The following is a 26,447-nucleotide window of genomic DNA, read 5'->3' as shown; positions in this document are numbered from 1 at the left end:
TTTCTTAAGTATCTTCGACTGCATATGGGCATAAAATTTCTTGCAAGACATTCACGTACTTAATTACGGCATTTCTATATTTGGTATACAGCCAAAGCAATACATGGAGTAGGGGATTGTAAGCAATACATGGAGTAGGGGATTGTAAGCAATACATGGAGTAGGGGTGTAATACCCGAAAAATTCAAGTTAATTTCCGATGACGTTTTGGAAATGATTTCGTGGTCGTGGACACGAGTACGAAGCTTAGAGGAGTGTGGAATTAGTTCGAACGATTTTATTTTGAAAACTGAACGTTTTAGGGGGGTCAAAGGAGTTGACTTTTTATACATTGGGAAATTGGGAAAACTTCCTTCATGAAAGTTGTAGAGCGCGTCGATACGAGTTCGTGGACATATGGAACGTAATATTCGGAGTTCGTATGAATAAGTTACGAATATTTGAAAATTGGGATTTTCTATAAATATGAAAAAAAAATCCGAATATTGCAAATGAGGACAGAATTTCTGGAACTCCAGAAATTTCTCCCCATTTCTCTCCCGAGCCCAGCCGCGACCCCCTCCCTTCGTCACCTTCGTTCTTCCTCATCCGGCCACCGATTGATGTGAAACAAAGTGGGTTTTTCTGGTCTCGACCCCCTTTACGAGTTTGTAGAAGAAATCGAAGTGAAATACGAGCTGTATGAGGCTCTACAAGGTCGAGAAGAGAGCCTCGTCGGAGACGAAATCGCTCTTCCCCACTTTTTCTGGGCTCTACTTTGTCTGGCCATATCTTCCTCTACAGGCCTCCGATCGACCTGATTCCAAAAGCAATTTTTCTCACCGTGAAGTTTTCTACAACTTTCCAGAAGACATCGACTTGAGATAACCATCGTGGTGGCCGCTAGAAGACCGAGAAGCCGCACAGCCGAGCTGGAAATCGTCTTCCTTCGCCACCTTGGTTCTCCCAGCTCCGGCCACTATAGCTCGAGTTCTTTGAGGGCTTTTCTAGCCCAGAGGAAGTAGAAGCTATCCCCAAGAAGGCTTGCAGCGATTTAATCCGGGGTGATCGAATTTTGAAGATTGGGAAACTAGGGTTCTTCGGGTTTCAAAACTTGCGAGGTAAAATTCTACTTTTTGGTTTATAATCTGACTTTGGTGTAGTTATGAAAAGTGAAATTGGAGTTGAGTTGAAGGACTTTGATGTTGGGAGTTTTGTCTAATTTTGACTTTGGATGGGTGGCGGTGCCGCCACTGTGATGGTGGTTTCCGGCGACCTCCGGACACCCCAAGGACAGTTTCTGTCCATTTTTGTGTTCTACGTGTCGATACGATCGTTTGCATATATAATTCATAATTTTTGGATATCGTATGATGAAGTTATGAATTTTTAAGTTTCGATCGATTTCGATCGTTAGATTTGTGATATGTGAAGTTAGGACCGTCAGATGGACTTGTAGTTTTGATACGATGATCTTATGACTGTCCCAGTGGCTTTGTGTGGTCATGGGCGAAGATCCGACCGTTGGATCTTCGTATAAATGCAAAACAGTGATTAGGGAGGCGATTCGTGAGAATCCGTCCGTCGGATTTTTGTATAAATTTGTGAAGATGTTAGTAAGGACGATTCAGGAAGATCTGACCGTTGGATCTTCGTGATGATTTTTGGGGGGTGATCCTAAAGGCGATCCGTGAGGATCCGACCGTTGGATCATCATTTAATTTCGATCCGACCGCTGGATTGTCGTTTGAGTATGTTTTTGAGCTATTGGCTAAGTTAAGGTCATGTGTGATTAGGTGATTGACGGTCTCCCTTGGGTGAACGATTTCGGTGTGTATTGTGTTGAATTGAAGACGCAGCGGGAATATCGAGGTGAGTAAATCGCACATGGTTCATTCACGAACCGAAATTCGGTGATTTTATTTAATTGGGAAATTGTGGAAATTGTTTTATGAAAATAAATATTTGTTTTAAATTATATGGACTTGATCGACTACGGTCCATAGGTAAGTAAAATGTATTTAAACTATAAAAATGAATTTCTAGATTTTATTGCATGTGAACTATAGTTGGTATTAGTGGTCACTCTTGTGTGGGTGACTACGTATATATATATTTACGTGGAATATATATTGGATGGTGTGACATCGAGTGAAGTATTGATGTGATTTACTGAGTTATATTTTGAGCATTACCCTTTGGAATATGTGATTTATCTTAGATGTTGTGTTGTCTATGATAAAGAGTATTTGAGTAAAGTGCGATAGTTGAGTCGTTGAGGAGAATTAAATGAGGAGTTAAGTGAGTTGAGGCTTATCTTATGTTGAGTTGAGGATGATAAAGAGTAATTGAGTATAGTGCGATAGTTGAGTCGTTGAGATGAGTTAAATGAGGAGTCGAGTGAATTGAGAAATGCAGTCATTCGTAAGTGTGAACCTTGGCCCAGGTGACACACTACGATACAGTTAGAGCTCTAGTCTGTCTGCCATCATACTGCTTGGGGGATAAACGAGTTATCATATGCCCTTGGGTATGACATCACATACTGAATGGGATGATTAATATAATTAATCATAAGCCTGTAAGTATGATATACTGAATGGGGTGATTAATATAATTAATCATAAGCCTGTAAGTATAATATACTGCATGGGATGATTTATATAAATAAATCATAAGCCTGTGAGTATATATTGAGTAAGAAGTTGTTTATTTTTGAGTAGTCATGATGAGATGTGAGTTGATTGATGCTTGAAGTGACGTTGTACACTTCAATTCTTATGCAAAACAAAATTAAAATGTGCTTGAGTTGATTGTGTTACTTTAAATCGTGCAATCCTTTCGTTTACTCATACGAGCTTTGCAAAAAGCTTACCGGGTTTGTATTGTTGCAATCCCGGTACACTATTCAAACGGTGTAGCGGGTAATCCTGCAGGTCAGGAGAATCAGGGCGGTGATCGAGCGGGTTAGAGTATTTGTTATAGTTTTACAGCATTTGTAATAGTGAGGTGAGTTAAGCTCATTGAGCCTTAGAATTTGATTTGGTGAGAGTGTGTTGTAATAATTAACTTGAGGATTTGATTTATTGTAATATTGAGAGGTGTGAAGTGTGGTTGTTTTGAGAAAAAAATTCAGGTTGTATTTATGTGAGTTGTATTAATTCATGTTTCGGATTTGAACTTATTATTCAAAATTCGGGGCGTGACAAGGGGATTGCATATATTAATGCTTGACGTTTCTTTAAAGAAAGAGAAAAACAAAAGTCAAAGAAATGGCCAAATACTATTTGGTCCAGTAGCATAAGTCTCTCATTTGTAAGTAGAATGTCATGAGTTCGACTCATAATAGGTTAGTTGTTGTATCTGAATTGTTAATTTGATCAGGAAAAAAAAAAAGTAGAAAAAATGGAGGTGTCGTTGTCCCTTAATAACACACCAAAAAATTTCGATATATCTCATCCTAGTGCCGACCCGTCAACATTTGTACATATAAATTCTTCTTTGTTCTTCGAATGAGGTAGCTCTGGTGAAGAAGGAATTAGTGACTCTTTACAGATAATTCTGGGCCAAGCCGTATTCTCCACTTGTCCACAAAATCTGGAGGATTACTTAAGGGTTTAACGCTGAGAATTCAATGTTATGTCTCGCATTGATGTAGCTATCCAGCCTATCCTCATGTTCGCTTTATAAATACAATACACTTCATTATCTAGAGCTTGTCTCCGTGGCTCTTCTTCTAGTACAAGCTAATTATTTCTCCCCTTGTTGTTTGTCAATATCTTCATCATGAAGCTTGAGGGAAAATATAGTCTGCTTATGCTGTTATGTACATTTATTTTTGCAGGTTTGTTTTGTTTGTTTCATAATTAATCTCTCACTGTTACTGCATCAATTACTTCAATTTCTCTTTGGGACATCTCCATGTGTTTATTGAAGTCATTTTGGATAATTGAAACTCTCTAACTGATGATCATTTTGCAGTGTTTGAAGTATCAGCCTTACCATATGATTACTCGGCAAGTATTGAGGTATCAGCCATACCGCAAATATCCTGCAATACCATAATTTTCTTCAAATTACAAACACATCTTTTCCCTTTCTGTAGTGTTTGGCCAATCCTCAGAAACCCCAATATGGTGGAGGGATCATCATAAACCCGGAATTAAATGATGGGTTGAAAGGATGGTCTATTTTTGGCAATGCAAAACTACAACACATAGAATCACAAGGCAACAAATTCCTTGTGGCTCATAGTAGAACGCAACCTCATGACAGTATGTCTCAAAAGGTTTACTTGCAAAGTGACAAGCTCTACACATTTTCTGGTATCTAATTACCTTTCTTAACTAATAAATAACAGAACATATATACTTATATATAGATCTAATTTTGTATTGATGCATGCAGCTTGGATAAAAGTGAGTACTGGTAGTGACGTTCCAGTAGCAGCTACTTTCAAGACAGCTTCTGGATTCAAACGTGCTGGTGAGATCATTGCAGAATCAAATTGTTGGTCCATGCTCAAGGGTGGTCTAACAGTTGAAGCTTCAGGCGCTGCGGAGCTCTACTTTGAGGTACTTATTTATTTATCATCGACGTATATAACAATAAAACTATTTTGATCTTATTAATTTACTGATTAGCTAGTTATGATCTCCTTTGTCGGACACTAATTAAGAGCAAGAACACCTCCGTTGAGATCTGGGTTGACAGCATCTCGTTGCAAGCATTCACCGAAAAGGAATGGAAGTCTCATCAAGATCGAAGCATTGCCAAGGTAATTAAGTTAGAGATTTATGAGTTGTACTAATGCGACTTCTTAGATCACAATTTATGTGATAATACTTTATTGTTCATATATGGGAACTCTAAAGTAAACCTCATTTATTTGCTTGGCAGAATCGTAAGAGCAAAGTGCACATACAAGCAGTTGATGCAGAAGGAAATCCTCTGCCAAATGCAACTATCTCCATCCAACAAAACGTTCCAAGTTTCCCTTTTGGTTGTTCCATTACCAAGCTCATCCTCAACAACCCTGCCCACCAAAATTGGTTCACGTCAAGGTTCACAGTAACAACATTTGGGGATGAAATGAAATGGTACAGTACAGAGAGTATCCAGGGACGTGAGGACTACTCAGTAGCTGATGCCATGCTTCAGTTTGCAGAAGAAAACAACATTGCAGTCAGAGGCCACAATGTGTTCTGGGATGATCCGCAATACCAACTCAGTTGGGTCAAATCACTCGATACACATCAACTTATTAATGCAACTTACAAGAGGCTAAATTCTATCATGCAGAGATATAAAAGCAAGCTCATTGCCTGGGATGTTGTTAACGAAAATTTACATTGGAATTTCTTTGAAAGTAGGATGGGTGCAAATGCTTCAACAATTTTTTATAACTGGGCTATTAAAGCTGATGGAGAAACCCCCTTGTTCCTGAATGATTTTAATACCATTGAAGAGAGCAGAGATGGAGCATCCATGCCGGCTATGTACCTTCGAAAGCTCAGAGAGATTCAGAGCTTCCCAGGCAACAGTGGGGGACGGTTTGGGATTGGGCTTGAATCTCATTTCAATAGTAGTACTCCAAACCTTCCTTACATAAGAGCTTCTCTCGATACCCTTGGTGTTGCAAATGTGCCCATTTGGATCACTGAATTGGACGTGGCAAGCCATCTCGATCAGGTACTAGATCTAGAGTAACTCTTTCTTTTCTTTTTTTCGTATTTGATATGATTTGACGTATGAAAATCATAAGCGTTTCACCGGAAGTGGTTTTCAAACCCTTATTTTCAGCACTTGCGCCCTCAATTTCTATGCTTGAGCATGAAGATACATAGTTACTTACAAATTAAGCATGAAGTTTGAAGTGTAGAAAAGAACAGTGTGAAAATCACTTCCTTGAAGAATTAGCACAATTTGCGTGGGTGATTAGGAATCAACATAGGAGAACTTAAAGTGTGTTAGAATAGCTCGATCAGAATCAAAATCCCAATGACACCTGAACCACTTTCTAATAATGAATCTTGACATATCATGATCAACAATGTTTGCTAACTTTTTTTTTCCATTTTGGACATTTTTTCATGACTTCGTGACAATGTGTTTTAATGAAATGTTTTGAAGAGACAAAATTATTAAATCAGCAACTTGAAGTTAAAAGTATCTTAACCTCATCTTTTTTTTTTTTGAGGGAAATGAGGTCAGGTTTTATTGAATAAAGATGTCTAAAAATTACACAACTTCAGCTGCTAATGCAGCTTGTAAAAAAGAAGGGGAAGAAAAATAAAAAGTCTCCACAGGGAGAGTCCTAGTATGAGCAGCCATCAGATGTGCCACCCTATTTGCACTTCTCTTTGTATGAACTACGCGCAGGTTTGCATAAGCATCCAAAATGTACTCCATATCATCATAAACACGTCCCAAGATGGACAAGTTACTCCCCTCTCGGCTAAGCAATTGTCGATACACCAATTGCGAATCAGTCTCCACAATAGCTGGCAAATAATGATTTGTAACTACAAACTCAATGGCCTGTTTGCAGGCTACAGCTTCCACATGTTCAGGTGATAGTAAACCCGAAAGAGATTTACCTCCTCCTGCTATAAATGAGCCCTGCCAATCCCTGACAACAAAACCAGTGCTCCCTTTTTTAGATGCTTGAAAGAAAGAACCATCTACATTGACTTTAAAACAGCCCACAGAGGGAGCAACCCACCGAGTCATTCTAATAGTACCAGCTCCACTATTCCCAATCTTCCCTTGCAGAAAACGAAATTCATGCAGCCTTGACATAGACACGATAACTACATCAACAGCCGTACCAACTTTGTTTTCCCAAATTCGATTATTTCGTTCTTTCCACACCCCCCAAAGAAGGTATACCAACTCACCAAGTAACTGTAGAGATAAGTCTCTGGCACAAGAACTAATCCATTCCAACATACCCAAATGAGCAAAATGAGGATTATAACAAACCTGTGACAACACCCCATGTGTTTGCAGCACTTGTCTAGTGAACTGACAGTCACGACACAAATGCAGTGTTGTTTCCAACTCCTGCATACACAACGGACAAGTCATGGAATCCAACACAACTCTCTTTGAGATTAATCTCTCCAAAGATGGGAGGATATTGTGACACACCCGCCATACCTCATCTTTGTAAAAGAGTATAATGAAGGGAAGTTTTATGATAAATTACCGATACATTAAGTAGACTTAGTTCGATACTGAGATAGGTTAGATTCACATGTAGAATAGTCTCAAACTAATTTATGACTGCATAAAGCATGTCTACCTAGCTACCTTTGAATCAAACTATTCTGCTTCGTGTACCATAGACAAACTCTATTATGGAATGCTCCAGTTTGTGCTCTCAATAAGAATTCTAATTCACTGCAGAATATCACTAAAGAATTTTACCTTCTGTTTACATGGGCAGCCATTTTACTTGGAGCAGGTTCTAAGAGAGTTGCATTCTCACCCTCATATTCAAGGAATCATTATGTGGGCTGGACGGGGACCGAAAGGATGTTACAGAATGTGTTTGACAGATGAAAACTTCAACAACTTGCCAACTGGTGACGTTGTGGACAAGTTACTGCAGGAATGGGGTTATAGGAGCTCGGCTTCTTTCACAGCAGATGCCAATGGTTTCTTCGAGGCCTCTCTTCCCCATGGAGATTATGACATGAAGATCAGTCATTCTTCAGCGACGCATTCATCCATGGTTCACAAATTCAATGTGGCATCAATTACTATGTCTCTCCAATTTTCTGTATGAGATATCGATCTTATTCTGTTGGGTGTTTTGTGCATATCTGTAACTAGAAATTATGATGTTCGAAAAGAAAAACAAACACTATAACGCATAGGAAAAGAAAGAACTACGCACATTTATAATAGGAGATTATCCCCCAATTACTTAATATTGCACACCCCCTATATTTTTTTGTTATCAAACTTCCATCTATACCCCTCCTCATTAATAAATAAATAAATAAAAACAAACAAAGAAGAGTCCACAAAAATAAATAAGAATTAAATGTTTTATATATCAAAATATTAATTAAATAATTTCTTATAGGTTAAATGTTCTCCTCGTCTTTATAATACAATCGACGTCTCTTCAAAATCATACGTGAACGTCAATGACAAATATAATAATTGTAGTCAACATGCAGAATTAGCAAGCAACCAGATTGGTTGGACGTATAAACAAGTCAAGAAGGTGATGCTTTCGTCGAGTGTCCCTGAAGTGGTGGGAGCAGCGAGGCTGCCCCACCACGAGCAATGAGGATATTAAGCTGGAACGTCCGAGGGATGAGGGGATCCCAGACGTATAGAGACCTGAAGGACATTCTCTCTGTTCATAAACCAGATTTGGTTTTTCTGTTGGAGACAAAGATGACTGCGTGTCAAATGGGAAGATTGAAATCTAGGTTGGGATTTGAGGAGGTTCTTTGTGTTCCAAGGGTTGAGGATGGTGGTGGTTACTCTGGGGGGTTATGTTTAATGTGGAGGAATAATATTAAGGTGTCTTTTCTTTCGTCATGCTTTTTCTACATTGATGTTTTAGTTACTTGGGAGGATGGGTATGAATGTAGGGTGACAGGTTTCTATGGGGAGCCGGTGGCAAGCCAAAGATTTCTGTCGTGGGAGCTTTTAAAACAGTTGTCACGAGCTTGGGTGGGGCCTTGGCTGTGTTTCGGTGATTTTAACGAAATCTTAGCGATTCATGAAAAAACGGGTGATGCTATCCGATCACAGAGGTTGATTGATAATTTTCGTAATGCAGTTGCGGAGTGTGGTCTTTATGATTTTGCTTTCACAGGATTTGAGTTTACTTGGGATAATCGTCGTGAAGGGGAGGCCAACGTGAAAGAACGGATTGATCGTGGGTTTGGGAATCTGGCATTGATTCAAAAATGGGGAGGTTTCTTGGCCCATCATCTGGTTACGATGGCTTCGGACCACTGTCCTATCCTCATTGAAAATGAAGCTCCAGCGAGTGAGGGTGATGGCTCTATTAGGAGATTTCGGCGTTTCATTTTTGAGGAGATGTGGTCTAAAGAGGAGGAATGTGGGCAAATTATTGAGCAGAATTGGCGAAGCGGTTCTCATCTTAACGTTATGGACAGATTGGCTTTGGTTGCAAAAGAATTAAAGGGTTGGGAAAAAGAAAAGTTTGGGAGTGTTAGGCGGGCTGTTAATGAATTGAGAGAGCAGATTGATGCAATCCAACGTCAATACCCTTCAGAAGAGGTCTTGCAGCAGAGGAGAGATCTGGAGTTAAATCTGGACAAAGTTTTAGAAAGAGAAGAGGTTATGTGGTGTCAGCGGTCAAGGGTGAACTGGTTGAAGCATGGGGATCGCAACACTAAATTTTTTCATAGTTTTGCTCGGCAGCGTGGAAGTATTAACAAAATAAGGGGTATTCTAGGGGAGGATAATAGGTGGAGAATGGGGCAGGTTGATGTTGGATGTGTATTTGTTCAGTATTTTCGTCAACTTTTTACTGCTGATAGTAGGTCCTTGGGTGATGAGGTTTTTGGTGCTGTAGAGGGAAGAATTTCTATGGAGCATGCTGATCGTCTATCAAGACCATTTACTAGAAGTGAGATTGAATGTGCTTTGAAGGATATGGGACCTACGAAGGCCCCAGGGCCTGATGGTATGCCTCCAATTTTTTATCAGAAGTATTGGTCTACAGTTGGGGATGATGTTGTGGCTAGATGTTTGGGTTTCCTTAATGGTCAAGGTACGATTGATGGATTGAATCACACTTTAATTGCTTTGATCCCGAAGGTTGATGATCCTAAGAAGGTTACAGAGTTTCGACCAATCAGTTTGTGTAATGTGTTATATAAGTTGATTTCGAAAACTTTGGCAAATAGGTTGAAGCAGGTTCTATCATCAGTAATATCGGAGTTTCAGAGCGCATTTGTCCCAGGGAGATTGATACATGACAATGTTATTGCTGCTTTTGAAACAATTCATAATTTGAAGAGACGGGGAAAGAAGAGTAGACAGAAGGTAGCGGTGAAGCTTGACATGGCCAAGGCGTATGATAGGGTGGAGTGGGATTTTTTGAAGGGAATGTTGATCAAGTTGGGATTTCCGGACAGATTTGTATCATTGGTCATGGCCTGCATCCAAACGAGTTACTTACTCAGTGTTAATTCAAGGGTGCCCATTTGGTAGAATTATTCCGACAAGGGGTCTCCGTCAAGGGGATCCAATTTCTCCTTATTTGTTTCTCTTGGTGGCTGAAGGTTTTTCTTCGTTGTTGAGAAAAGCTGAGAGGGAGAAACTTTTGCACGGGGTGGCTATAGCACGAGGTGCTCCTTCGGTCTCACATCTATTTTTCGCGGATGATAGTCTTCTTTTTTGTGATGCCTCGATGCCGAATTGTCTTAAATTGAAGGAGATTTTTGCTGTTTATGAAGCTGCTTCTGGTCAGAAAATTAGTAATGAAAAGTCTGCAATGAGTTTCAGCCCTAGAACTTCAAACTCTGTGAAAGAGATGTGTGGTGAGGTGTTGGATATGAGGATTGTACCGTGTCATGAACGATATCTAGGGCTGCCTACGGTTACTGGAAGGAGCAAAAAGAAGATGTTTAAGGGTCTGGCAGATAGAGTTTGGAAACGTGTGCAAGGGTGGGAAGGCAAAATTTTGTCAAAAGGAGGCAAAGAAATCCTAATCAAAGCTGTCGCCCAGTCGATACCGACCTATACCATGAGTGTTTTTCAGTTGCCAGTGGGTGTTTGTGAAGATATTAATAAGCACTTAGCACGGTTTTGGTGGGGGAAGTCTGGAGGTAGGGGGATTCATTGGAGGAAATGGGAAGCAATGTGCGTACCAAAGAAAGAGGGAGGCATGGGATTTAGGGAGTTACAGAATTTTAATAAGGCTCTGGTTGCTAAACTAGGGTGGAGATTACTTGGTGAAGGGAACTCTCTTGTGGGAAAAATGTTAAAGGCTCGCTATTTCCCTCGAAGCTTGTTTTTAGAGGCTGAATTGGGGTCTAATCCGTCTAATATTTGGCGTGCTATTATATGGGGAAAGGAGTTGCTTGTTAAAGGGTTAAGGTGGAGAATCTGTAATGGTCGTAGTGTCAGAGTATTTCAGGATCCTTGGGTTCCGAGTATTCAAGGTTTTGGTGTGACCTGGAAAACGGGATTGGATTTAAATATGCGAGTTGCGGAGCTGATCTCGGAGGAGGGTGGTTGGGAGGTACAACGCTTGGAGCAGATTGGTACATGTCAGGAGGTGGAAGCTATTCTTGAAATACCTCTCACTCGATTTACTGGTCAGGATAGAATGATTTGGAATCAAAACAAGCATGGGAAGTTTTCAGTGAAGAGTGCGTACTGGTTGGCAATGAAAGAATCTAGATTGGAAAGGAATGGACAGCAACCAGTACCGGTGGTTTCGGATCATTGGAAACATCTTTGGAAACTCAAAATCCCTCCTAAGATGAGTCATTTTCTATGGAGATGTTCGACTGGTTTTATGCCGTGTATGTGGTCACTTTACCAGAGAAGTATTTCGAACAGTTCACTGTGTCCGAGGTGTCAATTAGCTAATGAAACGCCTTTGCACGTAACATGGGAGTGTTCTTTTAGTGTTGCGGTGTTGGAAAGGGCGAGATTTTATTCGAAATTGGAACCGGGTATGTGGACTGACTTTTCCTCCTATCTTGATTATGCTATTCAAGTTCTGACAGTGGATGAAGTTAAACTTTTGGTTATTATGATGTGGAATAATTGGAAAGAAAGGAACGTGATAGTGCATGGGGGTCAACCTAGACCTGCAGTGATCATTTATGAGCAATGTTATTCTATTTGGAATAACTTGCTTGCGGTGCAAGTACGAGAGCAGGTAGGTAGGTGTGGTACAATGTCTAATCCCATTGTTCAGGCTAGGTGGTCTCCTCCATCTCAAGGTATGATGAAACTTAATTGTGATGCATCTGTCCTTGATAATGGAAATCAGGTGGGCATAGGTTGTGTTATAAGGGGAAGTGATGGTGAACTGCTACTTGCGGTGGGTGAGCGGCTCCAAAGCCGCCTTAAGCTTTGTGCTGCTGAGTTGCAGGCAGTGATCCTGGGGCTTGAGATGATGATAGAGCATGGTTGGCGGCCTGAGAGGGTGGAAACCGATTGTTTGGAGGCTGTTAATTCGATAAACAGGGAGGAGGATTGTCTGGCAGGGGAAGGAGTGTTAGTAGGGAAGATTAAATTCTTACTGGGGTATGTCGGTATTCGAAGTGTTCATCATGTTTCTAGGGTGGCAAATGGTGCTGCTCATGGTGTTGCTCAGTTTGTAGCCCGGTTAAATGGGCGTCATAGTTGGTTCGGGATTGGGCCCTCTTGGCTCATGGATGTCATCGGTGATGATAGACCCGTAACTCGTTCTAGTAGGGAAGAGAGTGGGGAATTTTCCTCCACCGATTTTTCCCATATGGTGTAATCTTTATCTTATTTGAATAAAACTTTAGTCATTCTCAAAAAAAAAAGTTATTCAATTTTATAGCGATATATCAACCTCATTTATGTGAGAAAGATGGGTAATTAGTAATTGCCATATTGATATATGCCAAAATTAATTCCACAATAAAACAAAAAAGAATGTATTAAATAAAAATTTATGATACATAGTCGACCTATTTTTTTTCTTAAGTTTTTCTCATTTATTTATTTAATGAGGAGGGGCATAGATTGAAGTTTGATGAAAAAATGAGACAAAAAAATATCAGGAATTGAGGGGGTGTATTTAAAATTTCTCTTATAATAGACCATAAAAATAATCAATAAATGAAGGATTAAACAGGCTATGAATTTTTTTTTTTTTTTGACCAAGATTAAAGACGCTAGTAAGATGACACTCCCCAAGCGTACCTCGTTCTCTTCTTCATTTTCCTCGTCTGATTCTCCAATTGTTCCTAATAATTTAAATATGGAAATCGCACACTAATTTCCATGGGAGATAATAAGCCTTCAATTTTGAATCAATCGTCAATTTGATTACAATAAAACCTAGAATCTCAAGCTGCAGCACGTAATTATAAAATTAGAAATTAATATAATCAATGAAAATAAAACCTCGAGTGGAGATCGAGCTTCTTTATTATGGCGATAATCTGCAGAGGACGACGGTTGATTGAGCTTTCCGACTTCACAGCTGACAGAATTCTTAATTAAAGAGGTCAGTTTGAGGTCAGAAATGGAGGTCAGTTCGTTCTCTACTACTGTTTTGAGGTGTTTTCAGAAAGAAAGAAAAAAATACATCAAAATCTCACGTCTAGAGATTGGATTTCTGATAGTCTGCTATTTATACCAAACTATTCTAGAATCCTACACAATTAAGCATCTAATAATCTAGACATGGAAGAACTTCAACATCTTAAAGCCTGCCTTGATGAAGTGAAATTAAAACTTGATTCTGATAAGCTATTTCAAGATTGACAATTCAAAACACCACTAATAAAAAAATGAGAGCTTTACCCCTCTCTCTCTGGCGGCGGCAAACCTTAGCTTTAGGGTTTTGCTCGTCGCGATCCTTGGCCTCCGATGAGTCTCCTTCTCCTCGTGAAGCCTGTCTATCGCCCTCCTCAAGGTCGTGCTTCCCCTCTGTTCAACCGGTGGGTTGTGGTATCCGTTTTTTGGATTGCTTCTCGGACTTTTGTGGTGCTAACAGGTAGTCTGTTCTGGAGTCCGATTGGTTGAGAGATATTTTCCGGAGGAGAGCTTTCTCCAGAACCGATTTGTGTGCGGCAATTCGAATTTGGGATCCTGGATCTGTTTATTCTTTTTCGCAGGGGATGAGATGTTGCTGCGATGGTGGCCGGGCAGGCTTGGCGGTGGTTGCCGGTGACAGAGGAGGTTGGGATGCAATCTGATTTGGGAGGTTGAAGGCGTCCGGAGGTGATTGCTGGCTGGGTCCGATCTGGTTTACTAGGTCGGTCTGGGCTGGTGGTTTTCTACAGATGGCTTCTATCATGCTGGGTTGGCAGGCCTCTCCTTCTTCTGGTGGTGGTCAATCCTCGTCTTCTGGTGGTCTGGCAGCAAGGTCCGGGTAGCGCCGGTGGAGTCCACCGTTGCTGGGTTTCTCCCTCTGGTTTGCTTTCTTCTCTCAGGCGAAGGCGGCGCGACGTTTTGCTTCCAGAGGAGATGGCAGCGTGGCAGTCCGTTCCGGCGGGATGCCCAGTCGCCTGGGTGTCCAGAGTAGTCTCAACTGGGCCTATTCTTGGGTGTCCAATAGGTTGGGTGCCCAGAGCAGCTCTGATTGGGATTGGGCTTTTGTTGATTCTGAGGCATCCGCTTCGAACTCTGTTTCGGGGTGAATTTGGATCCGTATTTAGGACCCGGGTGGCACACAAATCCGGATCTTGGATCCAAGACAACTACTCATATTGATTTGGTATTGGTTCTGGTTCTTAGGAGTTCGATTGCTAATTTTCGAGTTTCTGACACCCTCGGTTACTTTCGAACTCCTGGTGAGCAAATCACCTCTCTTAGGTGATCATATCACCGGTTTCGGTTACGGTTACGGTTACTGTTACATTTACACTGCTCTCGTGACATATGCAGTGCAGCGATGTCGTTCGGCATCAAGTCACATCCTGGTTACCTTTCATTCTAGATGCGTCTGTGCATCTTGTTATCCTTTATTGTTTTTCTTCATTTTAGATGTGTTTGTGCATCTTGTTATGCTTTTTTATTTTCTTTCGATGCTTTTGCATCGCTCCATGTACTTCTTAGTTTGCATTTAATATAGTATGTCGTCTTTTCTCTCAAAAAAAAAAAGCATCTAATAATCTAATAAAATCCTTCAAAAACAATGGGCTTTTGAATATCACCAGATTTGTAAGGACTGATTTGTAAGGACTTTTAAAAATCTTAATTGAATACCACGAGATTTTTAAGGATTTTTTAAAATCTGAATTGAATACCACAAGATGTTAAAGGACTTTTAAAATACAAAAATCTAATAGACTCCTAATTGAATACACCCCCTTAAAAATTTTAGACATAAACAAATGGTACTAGTTATTAGAATGAGAAATGCATTGGCAAGTGATGGAGACTTGGATAAAAAAAAAAACACAAATTAGATGGATTGTTCTCAAGAATAGTGGTGCATATACTTTCTCCCTTCATTAACAAATTGTTGATTAGGTCTAATTTTCTAAAATGTCCTTTTGTAAGTGCAGGTTTTTTTATTGTCTGACAATAAATATAACAAACATATTTCTTTTGGTATATAAATGTCGTTTTACTGTTAGACAGTTTATTTTATATCCCAAGAGTGACCAGTTTTTAGCTATTGTTTATTTATTCGGCTTGTATTTTTTTTTAAAAATAATATCATGTTGATATATTAATACTCAGGCCAGAAATGACCATTACATATCCTCATTCTACCATCTATGGGTAGATAAAGAGTTTATGGTAAACCACAACGATACAAAGATTAGGTCCGATCATTTGACGATACCCATGCTCACTTATTTAAGCAAGCCTACAGACTATGGAATAACATAGTAATAAGCAAACATAAAGGTAAAAATTCATAGTTGCCCTAAAAACAATAGGAAATGAGTTGCCTAAACAAAGAGAATTATTGAGATATAGACAAACTGAAAAAATAGTAATAAGGCCTAGGCAAAACACTAGCCCAATGAATCGAGCCCGTGTGTGATGAGCAAGGAAGCCCAGCCTCCTTCCTCTCGCCAGAAAAACCAGTGCCACCGTCAAGCAGCCTACCAACGACACCCGTCAACCTTCCCGTACCCGAGCTGCCAGCCACTAACCCTCCTGCCATCATTAACGACCAGACGAAACACCGCCAAGATGAAGCAGTAGCTGAGCCGCGATGTCCTGCCATCTCCAGCAGAAGAATCCGCACCATCATCGATTGGGCTTCTCCATGACGTGTCGTATTGCCTCCAATCTTCGACGAGAAGGAGATCTGACTGGTTCCCTTCACCTCCAGCGCACAGACTAGACTAAGCTCTCGTTCGGCGATGCTTGCATCCCGTCAACAAAGCACAAGAGTCCTATCGTCCCAACGAGGCTCGAGGTCCTCATTTTATTGACGAGGCTGGAGGTCCACGTCGCGCCGACAAGGCTCAAGGCTCACGCCACCAAGGAGGGCTGCCGGACGAGCACTTGAATGGTAGAGAAAAAACTCTGAGTTTGGGTTCTTAGGTGAAAGATTGACTATGTACAGAAATCGTGGGAGACTAGGAGTCTAGGAGTACTCGGCTTGTATGCTGACTACATGAGTATTATTAATTACTTTCGAATATGTAAACTCCTTCAGGTCGTAATTTGAGATTGACGTCCATTAGACGCATCAAGAAAAATTGCTCTGAGAAACCAGCAAAGAATTCTAGGGTTGGAAATCTCAGGGGAAAGGTCGCAGCCTATCCGGCTTCGCCCCGGCTTCGATTGTGGTTCCCTGCTGCATCGACGAGCGGCGAGTGCTGCCGGATGGGTTATTGGGGTCTCTGGCCTCTCTTTCTTGCTTTTTGTCAGACGATCTAGGCTGTGGACAACTCTTCTCTCTTCCCAGGCAGCAACGCTGGGGTGGATGATGGGCAATGGGCGAACGACGGCGGCGCAGGCGGCCAGTGGCCTGATCATGGCGGCGGCACTCCATGGATCGTACGGCGCTGGGTGCTTCTCTGCGGTGGGATGCTAGGCGGAGATTGCAGTGGTGGTCTCGGGTTCTTAAATTGAAGGACGCAGACTCTTGGAGTTTTCTCTCTTCTAGGCGGCAAGGCACAGTGTTCTGGCTTGTTGCGTGTTTTGGGTTTCTCCGCCGAGGTGAGCTCGAAGGGGTAACATTGTGGTGGTGGTGGTCTGCCAGCGAGGCTCCTGGGGAAAAGGATGAGGATTGTGGCAGCTATATTTTATTTTTGTTTTTGTTTAAAGTTATGTTTTTGGTTAGGGTTTTGGTTAGGTTTTCTTGGTCATTAGTATGTCCCTACTCCGTTGAGCTAGGGTTGGGTCAATTTGAGGTGTCATGGATGTGGTGTCATTCCTGGGGACGAATTGGTTTACTTTCGGTGTTATCTTATGGTCAGTGTGTTGACGAGCGATCATTGCACGTGGTCTGGTATCTGTGGGACACGGTGTGGAAGAGGGCGTTGGTTTTTCTGGCAATTGTCCATGAGGTGGTATCAAGATACTCGGGATTCCTTGTAGCCTGAGAGGTTGGGCGTTATAGGTGGTTAGGGGTTGGGCCCTTTCGGCTCATGGAGGTCATTCATGATGATGGACCCGTAACTGGTTTAGGTTTTAGGGAGGAGAGTGGGGAATTCATGTCCACCACCGGTCATTCCCGTATGATGTAGGCAAGTGTTCTCAAGTAAATGTCATAATTTGCACTTTCATAATTGTCTTTCTGCACTCATTTTGATATATAGCGTACATTTCCCGGTCTAGTGGACAATATCGTTTTCTAAATTGATACAAAAAAAGGAAGAGAGAACATACATAATAAAAATGAACAAAATTTTGTGTAGATTCGTAAGAGCAAGGTGAAATTCCAAGCAGTTGATACGCAAGGAACCCCTCTACCAAATGCTACAATCTCTATCAAACAAAAGGCAGGAGGTTTCCCATTTGGGTGTGCTATGAACAATCACATTCTCTCCAACACTGCGTACCAAAATTGGTTCACATCAAGATTCAGAGTGACAACATTCGAAAACGAAATGAAATGGTATAGCACAGAAACTTCCGAGGGACATCAGGACTACTCGGTCCCTGATGCCATGCTTTGCAAAAGCAAAAGCAGCACAACATTGCAGTAAGAGGTCACAATATTTTCTGGGATGATCCACAGTATCAACAAGGCTGGGTCAAATCACTCCCTACGAAACAACTCACCATGGACGCATATTGGAGAGCACATAATATTGTGAAGAGATACAAGGGCAAACTCATTGCCTGGGATGTTGTTAACGAAAATTTGCATTTTGATTTCTTTGAAAGTAGGATTGGTGCAGCAGCTTCAGGCATTATGTATAATTGGGCTCTTAAAGCTGATGGAGCAACCCCTTTATTCTTGAATGATTTCAATACCATTGAGGATAGCAGAGATTGGAAATCCTCGCCAAAAGCGTACATTAACAGGCTCAGAGGGATTAAAAGGGTCGAGGATAATTTCAGAGGCCGATTCGGGATTGGACTTGAGTCACATTTTGTTACTCCCAACATTCCTTACATAAGGGCTTCTATTGAGTATTGATTATCTTGCCACTGCGAAAGTGCCCATTTGGATTACAGAATTGGATGTGCAAAGTGGTCCTAATCAGGTAAAAGTAATTGAGTAATACAATTCGGTTTTTGTAGGTAGTTTCTTTAACTTAACTAATCTGTGTCGAATTTCATATGGGCAGGCATGGTACTTGGAGCAGATTCTAAGGGAGGTACATTCTCACCCACAAATTTAAGGAATTGTGATTTGGTCTGCATGGCAACCTCAAGGATGTTACAGAATGTGCTTAACGGATAACAATTTCAATAACTTGGTCACTGGTAATGTTGTGGACAAGTTACTACATGAATGGGGTTTGTGGGCTTTCGATTCGACTTCTACCACAACAGACGCTAATGGTTTCTTTGAGGCCTCCCTCTTCCACGGGGATTATGAAGTTAACATTACTCACCCCTCTGTCACAAATTCCTCCTTGGTTCACAGATTCAATGTGGCACCAAAATCTGAGTCCCAGGAACCATTGCAGCTTAAACTCTGTGTGAGAATACTCAATGAGGAATGCTAGGCCGCTGGCAACCTTCCCCTCCAACATTTTCCTTTTCACATTTCCTATTCATTGCTTGCTTGGTTATACATTTATCGAGTTGAGTGAATATTTCTTTCATCACCAGTCATCAAATGGAAAGAATGAATTTACGATCAATCTATCTAAGAAAAATGAACAGGCTTTTATGATTGTTTCAAGAATCATTGTTGCTCCAACTCCGTATATGATCAGATTTAGAATTAACTCATAGGGGAAGAATGTAAATTTTCCCTCCCATAGGTTGTATAATATATTTCTTGCAATGAATTCATAAAGTCATTGAATTATGGTTAGATAGAAAGTATATCGCCATCTTGATGGTAATGAGATTGTGAAGGTAGTTATAAGTTGATCGAGTGGTTGGCAATATTTTGAATAAAATATTCTATTTCATAATCTCTTAATTAATTAAGTGGTGAAGGTATTGACAAATTGGTAGAATGGGATACTTATGAGTGGTTCACACAAATTCGTTCGTTGATGGCTTGATGCTTCATGAAGCGTGCACTATCCCCAACTTTATGTCATCGATCACTCACGTGACAACAATTGTGAAGCATTCCTTTCTTGTGTAAAAAGAAAGCTAGTGTAGAGGCTACTTTGAGAAATGATGTATTGCACTTATGTATACCCCTTATTTAAACAAAATTGCCTAAACATGGTGGAATACGCTATTCTTCAATTAGTGGTGTCCAGAAGATGTAATATATACACTAATACACACACACTACCATTGGCCTATGTACACACACTGTATGCAGAAATGTTATTTTTTTTTTTCTCGAGTGTGTGAGGAGGTAGTTAAAAATATTGTTGGAGTTTCCACCCATCCTATTTCCACTACATTTAATTTTATTTTTTATTTTGTTAATTAGCTTTATTATCATTATTGATTATTTCTTATTTAAAGTATTTTAATATATAAGGGGTAAATTGGTAAAAAAAATTCAGTTAAGGAGAAAAAAAAATGGACATGATCGATTTGTTAAGGAGTGAAATAATTTTTTTTTTTAAATCATGTTCCTTTTTTTATTGAAGAAGGGCTAGTGTGGCTGCTCTTAGGCCTGAATTAATGAAACTGTCGAATACAAGGGGGGGACATAGAGCAGTAACTCCAAAATACAAAAAGCATTGAGAGAACGTCCCGAAATAATATCAGGAGTCTTTAAAGAGAATTAACAGGCACCAATTAGCAAAGACTGCTCTACTGGCTACTCCATTTAAATCATGGAGTGAAATAATTTTTTTTTAAATCATGTTCTTTGTGGTCAATAAATATATCTACAACACTTTTACTTAGAATTTACCAAACACTAAAAAGTTATTTTACGTACTGACAGTACTTTTAAAAGTATTATTTAAAAATACGAAACTGTTTTAATTCACAGCTGATTATTCTCATAACACAACAGTAACATTTTTTTTTTAAAGTCACAGCAATTCCAAACTAGCCCTACTAATAAGTATATGTATTAATCTATATTGTTCTCGGCCATATTACTTGAATGTGTCATGATTCCAAAACTATGTAACTTCAACTAGGTTACTTGGGTATAATTACCGTGCAAAATTATTCACTCGAGGCTTTCCTAATTTGGTATTTAAGTATATTAATTAGCAAAGCACCACATTGAGTATGGAATTTTTTTTTGCTTAAACCCCGACGGAGCAAGGGTAATTTATTAAAGAAAATTTTTTAACAACAGTACACGACAAATGGGTGACTCCGAAGTTCGGTACATGTTCTTTCAAATAAATCAAAATGGTACATGAACTTGTAATCTCGACCGAAAATATGTACATGCCGTTACATCCACCGTTAGTCAATGTGATTTTGGTCAAACTTTGAGGGGCAAATCAGTCACTCCCTAATTTAGTATTAATAGATTATTAATATTAATAATTAATGAAAATAGAGAAATAAAAAATAGGAGAGAGTATTGTTCTCTCTTTCTTTCGTCCCCTTTCAAACCCAGCAAACTCATGTTCTCTCTCTGTCTCGTCCCCATCCAAAACCGAAACCATAATCCAGGTATGAACCACTACCAACCATTGCCGCCACCACTCCCGCTATGAATAGTAAAAGATCACTACCAAAATCATAATTCAACATTTCTAAACCAAGAAACAATCTTTAAGCATGGACATCCTCACAACACGTTCCTGAGCAAGAACTGAATCTAGAATGAGCCCGGAAGACCAGCACAACCGTCACACACGGTGGTTTTAACTGTGCCCGAAATCATCCAAAACTCCAAATTTCTCAAACCTTCACTAAAATCAAAACCAAGAAAATAAACATGTAGACCTCGAAGAGTTGATCAAGTTTCATACCTCATTTACCATCAACAGTGACCGGAGTCGCCAGAAAACTCGCTGGAAGCAATGAAGCTTCAATTCTCTCTGCCTTATCATTTGGACAAACCAACACTGTGGATATGTTGGAGAGGACGATAGGAAGCTTCTGACATCAGTGAGCCACCACGATTTGGCCAGAATCGGAAAACCTCGCCGGAAACCCATGAAGCTTTCAAGCTGTGAGCATAGCCTCTCCTTCGCCTCCTCTACCACTCTGAGCCTCTCAAACGTCTTCTGCAACTCGGCCTTCATCCTCTCCTCTCTCTCTCTCTCTCCAGCTACTCATTCCTTTCTTCAACGACTTGTGATTTTTTTTGACAATTTTTAGTGCAGCTGAGAGAAGATTTGAAAGAGTAAGTGAGAGTGTTGGTGGTAGGGGTAGGGGTAGGTGGGTTGGGCTGTAAATTGCTTAAGGACTTGGCTTTGTCTGGGTTGAAATTTGCTATGGGTGTTGTTTGAATCACAGAGTAGAAAAAGCAGGCTGGGTGCGGTGGAGAGATTAGAGGAGAGAGAGAATGGAAAGTACTAAATTACCCTTGGACCAAATGAATAATGACATAGGGTTAACGGTGTTATCCATTTGTCGTGTACTGTTGTTAAAAATTTCCCTATATTAAAAAGGAAAAAGAGTACACCATAGTAGAAGGGATCTAAATCTTATCCCACCAAAAACAAACAACAAACCTATAACACGCAACTAAAAAGAAAACTAATAGAATCGAAAGTTGGGAAGCCCCAACCAATCGCTATTACAAAAAGAGAGAACAGAATCTAGTGGCAAGTCCCACCATGTTAAACCTAATGAATTTATCCCTTCATTTGCCAAAACATTTACAGCTTAGTTACCTTCACGAAAAATATGAGAAGAGCGAAACTCTATTCGGAAAATCCGGTACAAGCAATTGCTCCACTTTATACTTAGTTGCCAAGGTACCACATTGAGTATGGAATTTGCATAACATTGAGTATGGGGTTTGCATATATTATATGGTACGTTGATGATTCTTTAAAGAAACAGGAAACCAAACATTCAAGAAATGGAGATGGCATGGCGCCCCTCAATAAGACATGAAAAATTTGGATACATCCCATCCGAGTGCAGACACCACTAGCTAGCTCCAAATCTATATAATTGTAGTCTAACAGAGTTTGTTCCCTAATTGTTTAATTTCTATGCTTAACAATCACAGGTTCACAGCACTTGAAACTCTTTAATGCAACACTGATGAAAAGATTCACGGGACACCAGTCACGCCATGAAACCCTGCACTTAAAACAGTGATCTATATATATCTAACATTTTATGCAGGAATTGTCTTTATTTGGATTCACTAATAGGTACAAAACACAAGTCATGTAAGTTAACTATGTAAAAGGACACCAAAACAAAATTTTAGAGAGGAGAGTCAAGAAACATATGTTGTCTTCTTCGTTGAAACTAAACCAGAGGTAAAAACAGACATTTCATTAATAATTATGAATACATACTGGACTACTTTCCGTTCAATTTACTGGATTTTGACTCTAATGACAAACCTCGTTATTGATTGTTTATATTAATGCATTTACTACTTAAAACTGTTTGGAAACGTAAAGTTCCCTCGTCGGAAAATCTAAGCCTTTCATAATAATGTATAGCGTCTTAGTTCCCTTCACCTAACGCTCCACGTCTAGTTCTAGGCCGAGATTTCTTTAAGAACACTCGAATTCCTAAACTTGTTATCAAAGAGAGCATTCATCGGAGAAGAAAAAACAAAAAACGTTCAACAAAGAAATTTTTCAGCGTGACAGTCAAACTAAGTGTGAATAGCTGAGGTGGTTTGACTGTCAAACTAGATGCATTTACCTAATGTGTGGAATGCATTCATGAATTATATATATATGTATATGTGCTTTGAGAAAATCATATTATGCACCTTCTACTAATGAGGGATATACAGAGAACCAACAGAGCATATATAGCTTTTTGAAATATTGCAGATTCTTGGGCAAACACCACCGCAGTGCTGTTTGTGTTGTGAACTAGTGATTGATCAAGATGTTTAAAAAAGCTTGCACCAGTCTATTGTTTGCCTGCATTTTTCTGTATTTTGGTTTTGTTCTCTCTCGATCTTTATGGTTCAATATATTTTAACCGTGGGAAGAAAACTGATGATTAAGCATGTGGATTATCTAAATTTTATTTTTTCTGAAACATAGTTGTAACTAATGTTTTTTGCAATATGTTCTTGCTAATTATGTTTTCTGTTACAGGGGATGGGACCTCTGCTTCTGCCTACAACTACACGACTACAACAAAGGCAAGACTTTAACTCATATTGTAATCATCAAACATATAGAAACATAAAGATATGAAGTTGTTAATGACTAGAGTATTGCGAATATTCATTAGCCCCTAGAAGCATTGTTGATTTTTATCATTTTGGTCAAACAGTGCTTGAAAGAGCCCCTAGAAGCTTTATATGGAGGAGGGATTATAGTTAACCCAGTTAATCACAACATTGAAGGATGGAAAGCATTTGGACAAGGAAAAATCAGAGAACGAATATCAAAAACTGCATCAAACAGTTTCTCGCAGAAGGTTCAAGTTGAGCAAGGGAAAATCTATACTCTTTCTGGTAAACAATTTCAGAACCATCAACTTACTGTTTATATATATATATATATATGCGCTAGTGTCAATTTGATTATTGTATTTGTTACATGGTTTTGATAGTTTGCTTAAATTTCAGCTTCTGTCCAAGTCAGTGAAGGAAGTGAGATTGTAGCTGTTGTTTTTAAGTTCCCCACCGGCGAAAACATACGTGGTGGTGATGTGGTAGCTGAGCATGGTTGCTGGACCCTGCTAAAAGGTGGCGTAGTAGCAAATTTCACAAGCTTGGTTGAGATTTTTTTTGAGGTAAAGTGAAATATGAAGTTTGGATCGTCTCCTTCTTTTGGAAATCATTGATTGCTTAGAGGAATCCGTGCGTAGAGATCCTTGACTGCAAATCTAACATATCCAAAGTTTTCTAATCCTTTTTAAGGTCAAATTCCAATTAGTTTTTGGACTAAATGAATTTTTTTACATGCATCTCCTATGTAGAGCAAAAATACATTAGTGGAAATATGGGTGGACAATGTCTCGTTACAACCATTCACCAAGGAGGAATGGAAATCACACCAAGACAAAAGCATTATTGTGGTAAACCGAGATCCTTGTTAATTTGTTATGCACATCACATTTGACATATAGAGAGGAAATTCGTGTCGTGTCATTTTATGAAGTCCTCAATTGATTTAAACCCTGCAGGGACGAAAGAGTAAGGTGAGGTTGCAGGTAACTCAGGCAAATAAAGCTCCTCTTACAGGTGCTAAAGTGTCCATCAAGCAGACGAAGTCGGACTTCCCATTCGGATGTTGCATGAACCATAACATCCTCACAAGCACCGACTACCAGAATTGGTTTGCATCAAGATTTAGATATACCACTTTCACCAATGAGATGAAGTGGTACAGCACTGAGAAAATAGAAGGCCAAGAAAACTATACTATTGCAGATGGCATGGTGAAATTTTCCAAAGAGAATGGCGTATCTATTAGAGGTCACAATGTCTTCTGGGATGATCCAAAAATGCAGCCTGGCTGGGTTAACAGTACCATTTCCCCCGAGAAACTACGAACAGCATCAGCACAGAGAATCAATTCAGTGGTTTCTAGATACAGAGGACAACTAATTGCTTGGGATGTAATGAATGAGAATCTTCACTTCCGATTCTTTGAGGATAAACTTGGCGAGAACGCTTCTGCAGCATTCTACTACACAGCTCAACAGCTTGATCCTGGCACAATGATGTTCATGAATGAGTATAATACCATGGAATATAGTGGCGACGAGGCATCAAGTCCAGCCAACTACAAGAAGAAACTTGAAGAGATCCTGTCATATCCTGGAAATGCTAATCTGACAGCAGGAATAGGTTTGCAAGGTCACTTTGGTTCTGGTCAGCCAAATCTTGCTTACATGAGATCTGTTTTAGACTTTTTAGGTGCAACTGGATATCCAATATGGCTTACAGAAGTGAGTGTGGGAGTAGGCCCATATCAGGTAATTCTAATAATTTGTTTTAAGCAATACTACAATATGTAAAGACAGAGAAGTAAAACTAGAGATAGAGAATCTAGCATCCCTATAGGTTAAGCTAGCTCCACCTCGGTTGCAGGATCCGTGCAGCCTACTACAGCTCTGATACCATGTTATACAACAATTTGACATACACAAACTTAATATGTCGGTACATGACCAACAATGTATATCAAGCCGACAATAAGGTTACTTATCAAATTGTTTGTGTGCAGGCCCAGTACTTGGAAGAGGTACTAAGGGAGGGTTATTCGCATCCTGCGGTCCAAGGGATCATCATGTTCGTAGGTCCAATCACAGCTGGTTTTAATGAAACCACTCTTGTAGATAAGAACTTCAACAACACTCCATCAGGAGATGTTGTGGATAAGCTGATTGCCGAGTGGAAAACAGGGCCTCTGGAAATGACAACTGATGATCAAGGATTTATAGATGTTTCCTTGTTTCATGGAGATTATGAGGTTACAGCTGCTGAAGACAATGTCACCAATTCCTCAGCTACACTAAGCTTTAAGGTTACAAAAGACAAACCACAGGCATTTGTTCAAGTTCAGATTGATACTTGATATACTACAATGTATAATGTCAATATCAATAAGAAGAAATAAATGATCTAAGACTTCGAACGCAGAGAAAGTTCAACAATTTTTTTTTTTTTTAATGTAAATGTAACAAGCATAGGTAGGAAGGTAGTATATAACAATATATACAAAAGGGAGCCAATCCCTTTGCTTAGAACAAATTTAGTACAATAGCATTTGCAACTCTTATGATCTCCTAGTAGCAATGAAGCAGGATAATGCAGCCAAGACAACTGTGAGTGCAAGAAAGCTAACATCTTCAAAAACGGCTGCAAAACGCATCTCTTGCAGATCCCAAATAGTCGAAACGAAGCCACTCAGCCCCTCGCAAATCAGTAGCAGAAGAGCCATCCCCCCTTCCTGGTCGATCAACCCAAATTGCATGCACAGAAACTCCGACTGATTAAATTGAAGTAGTTCTATAGGAATGACTGAAAGGCAGGCTAGTCTGGTAGGAGGTACTTATAATTAGAGTGCTTGGATTTTTGCCCATAATAACACAAGATTGAGCTGCTTCTAGGATGCTTCCTAATGCCATAGGAAGTCACACTTGTCCTCGTTTAGTACGTACGAGAA

At 39.9% G+C, this 26,447-nt stretch overlaps 2 protein-coding genes, 1 long non-coding RNA gene and 1 pseudogene across 3 annotated transcripts; all 4 read left to right on the top strand.

Annotated features, from left to right (window-relative positions):
- Positions 1 to 183: 183 nt before the first annotated feature.
- LOC133741067 (uncharacterized) lies at positions 184 to 3,150 on the top strand. The gene is made up of 3 exons (XR_009861595.1): positions 184 to 1,100; positions 1,776 to 1,851; positions 2,901 to 3,150. It is a non-coding gene; the product is annotated as an uncharacterized LOC133741067 (long non-coding RNA).
- Positions 3,151 to 3,704: 554 nt separating this feature from the next.
- On the top strand, positions 3,705 to 7,859 carry LOC133740978 (endo-1,4-beta-xylanase 5-like). Its single transcript, XM_062168911.1, has 7 exons — positions 3,705 to 3,823; positions 3,961 to 4,007; positions 4,085 to 4,304; positions 4,387 to 4,553; positions 4,658 to 4,756; positions 4,879 to 5,670; positions 7,430 to 7,859. The coding sequence occupies exons 1-7, from the start codon at positions 3,766 to 3,768 to the stop codon at positions 7,769 to 7,771; spliced, it is 1,725 nt and encodes a 574-aa protein (XP_062024895.1). The 5' UTR covers positions 3,705 to 3,765; the 3' UTR covers positions 7,772 to 7,859.
- A 9,843-nt stretch (positions 7,860 to 17,702) lies between these two features.
- Positions 17,703 to 18,788, top strand: LOC133737089 (endo-1,4-beta-xylanase 5-like; annotated as a pseudogene).
- Positions 18,789 to 23,065: 4,277 nt separating this feature from the next.
- On the top strand, positions 23,066 to 26,340 carry LOC133739035 (endo-1,4-beta-xylanase 5-like). Its single transcript, XM_062166748.1, has 7 exons — positions 23,066 to 23,260; positions 23,421 to 23,467; positions 23,602 to 23,785; positions 23,900 to 24,066; positions 24,253 to 24,351; positions 24,460 to 25,254; positions 25,506 to 26,340. Exons 1-7 carry the CDS (start codon positions 23,206 to 23,208, stop codon positions 25,854 to 25,856), a joined length of 1,698 nt encoding a protein of 565 aa, XP_062022732.1. The 5' UTR covers positions 23,066 to 23,205; the 3' UTR covers positions 25,857 to 26,340.
- Positions 26,341 to 26,447: the final 107 nt, after the last annotated feature.

Source organism: Rosa rugosa, chromosome 3 (genome assembly GCF_958449725.1).
Source record: "Rosa rugosa chromosome 3, drRosRugo1.1, whole genome shotgun sequence".
Taxonomy (NCBI): domain Eukaryota; kingdom Viridiplantae; phylum Streptophyta; class Magnoliopsida; order Rosales; family Rosaceae; genus Rosa; species Rosa rugosa.
The sequence above is the reverse complement of the archived record's forward strand: the minus strand, read 5'-3'. Positions and strand labels throughout refer to the sequence as shown.

Coding starts and splice junctions, on each gene's coding strand:
- LOC133740978 (XM_062168911.1), top strand. CDS start 3,766: ATGAAGCTTGAGGGAAAATATAGTCTGCTTATGCTGTTATGTACATTT. Junction 4,554..4,657: donor CTGCGGAGCTCTACTTTGAG/GTACTTATTTAT, acceptor ACACTAATTAAG/AGCAAGAACACCTCCGTTGA. Junction 5,671..7,429: donor TGGCAAGCCATCTCGATCAG/GTACTAGATCTA, acceptor TTACATGGGCAG/CCATTTTACTTGGAGCAGGT.
- LOC133739035 (XM_062166748.1), top strand. CDS start 23,206: ATGTTTAAAAAAGCTTGCACCAGTCTATTGTTTGCCTGCATTTTTCTG. Junction 23,468..23,601: donor ACTACACGACTACAACAAAG/GCAAGACTTTAA, acceptor TTGGTCAAACAG/TGCTTGAAAGAGCCCCTAGA. Junction 24,067..24,252: donor TGGTTGAGATTTTTTTTGAG/GTAAAGTGAAAT, acceptor TCTCCTATGTAG/AGCAAAAATACATTAGTGGA.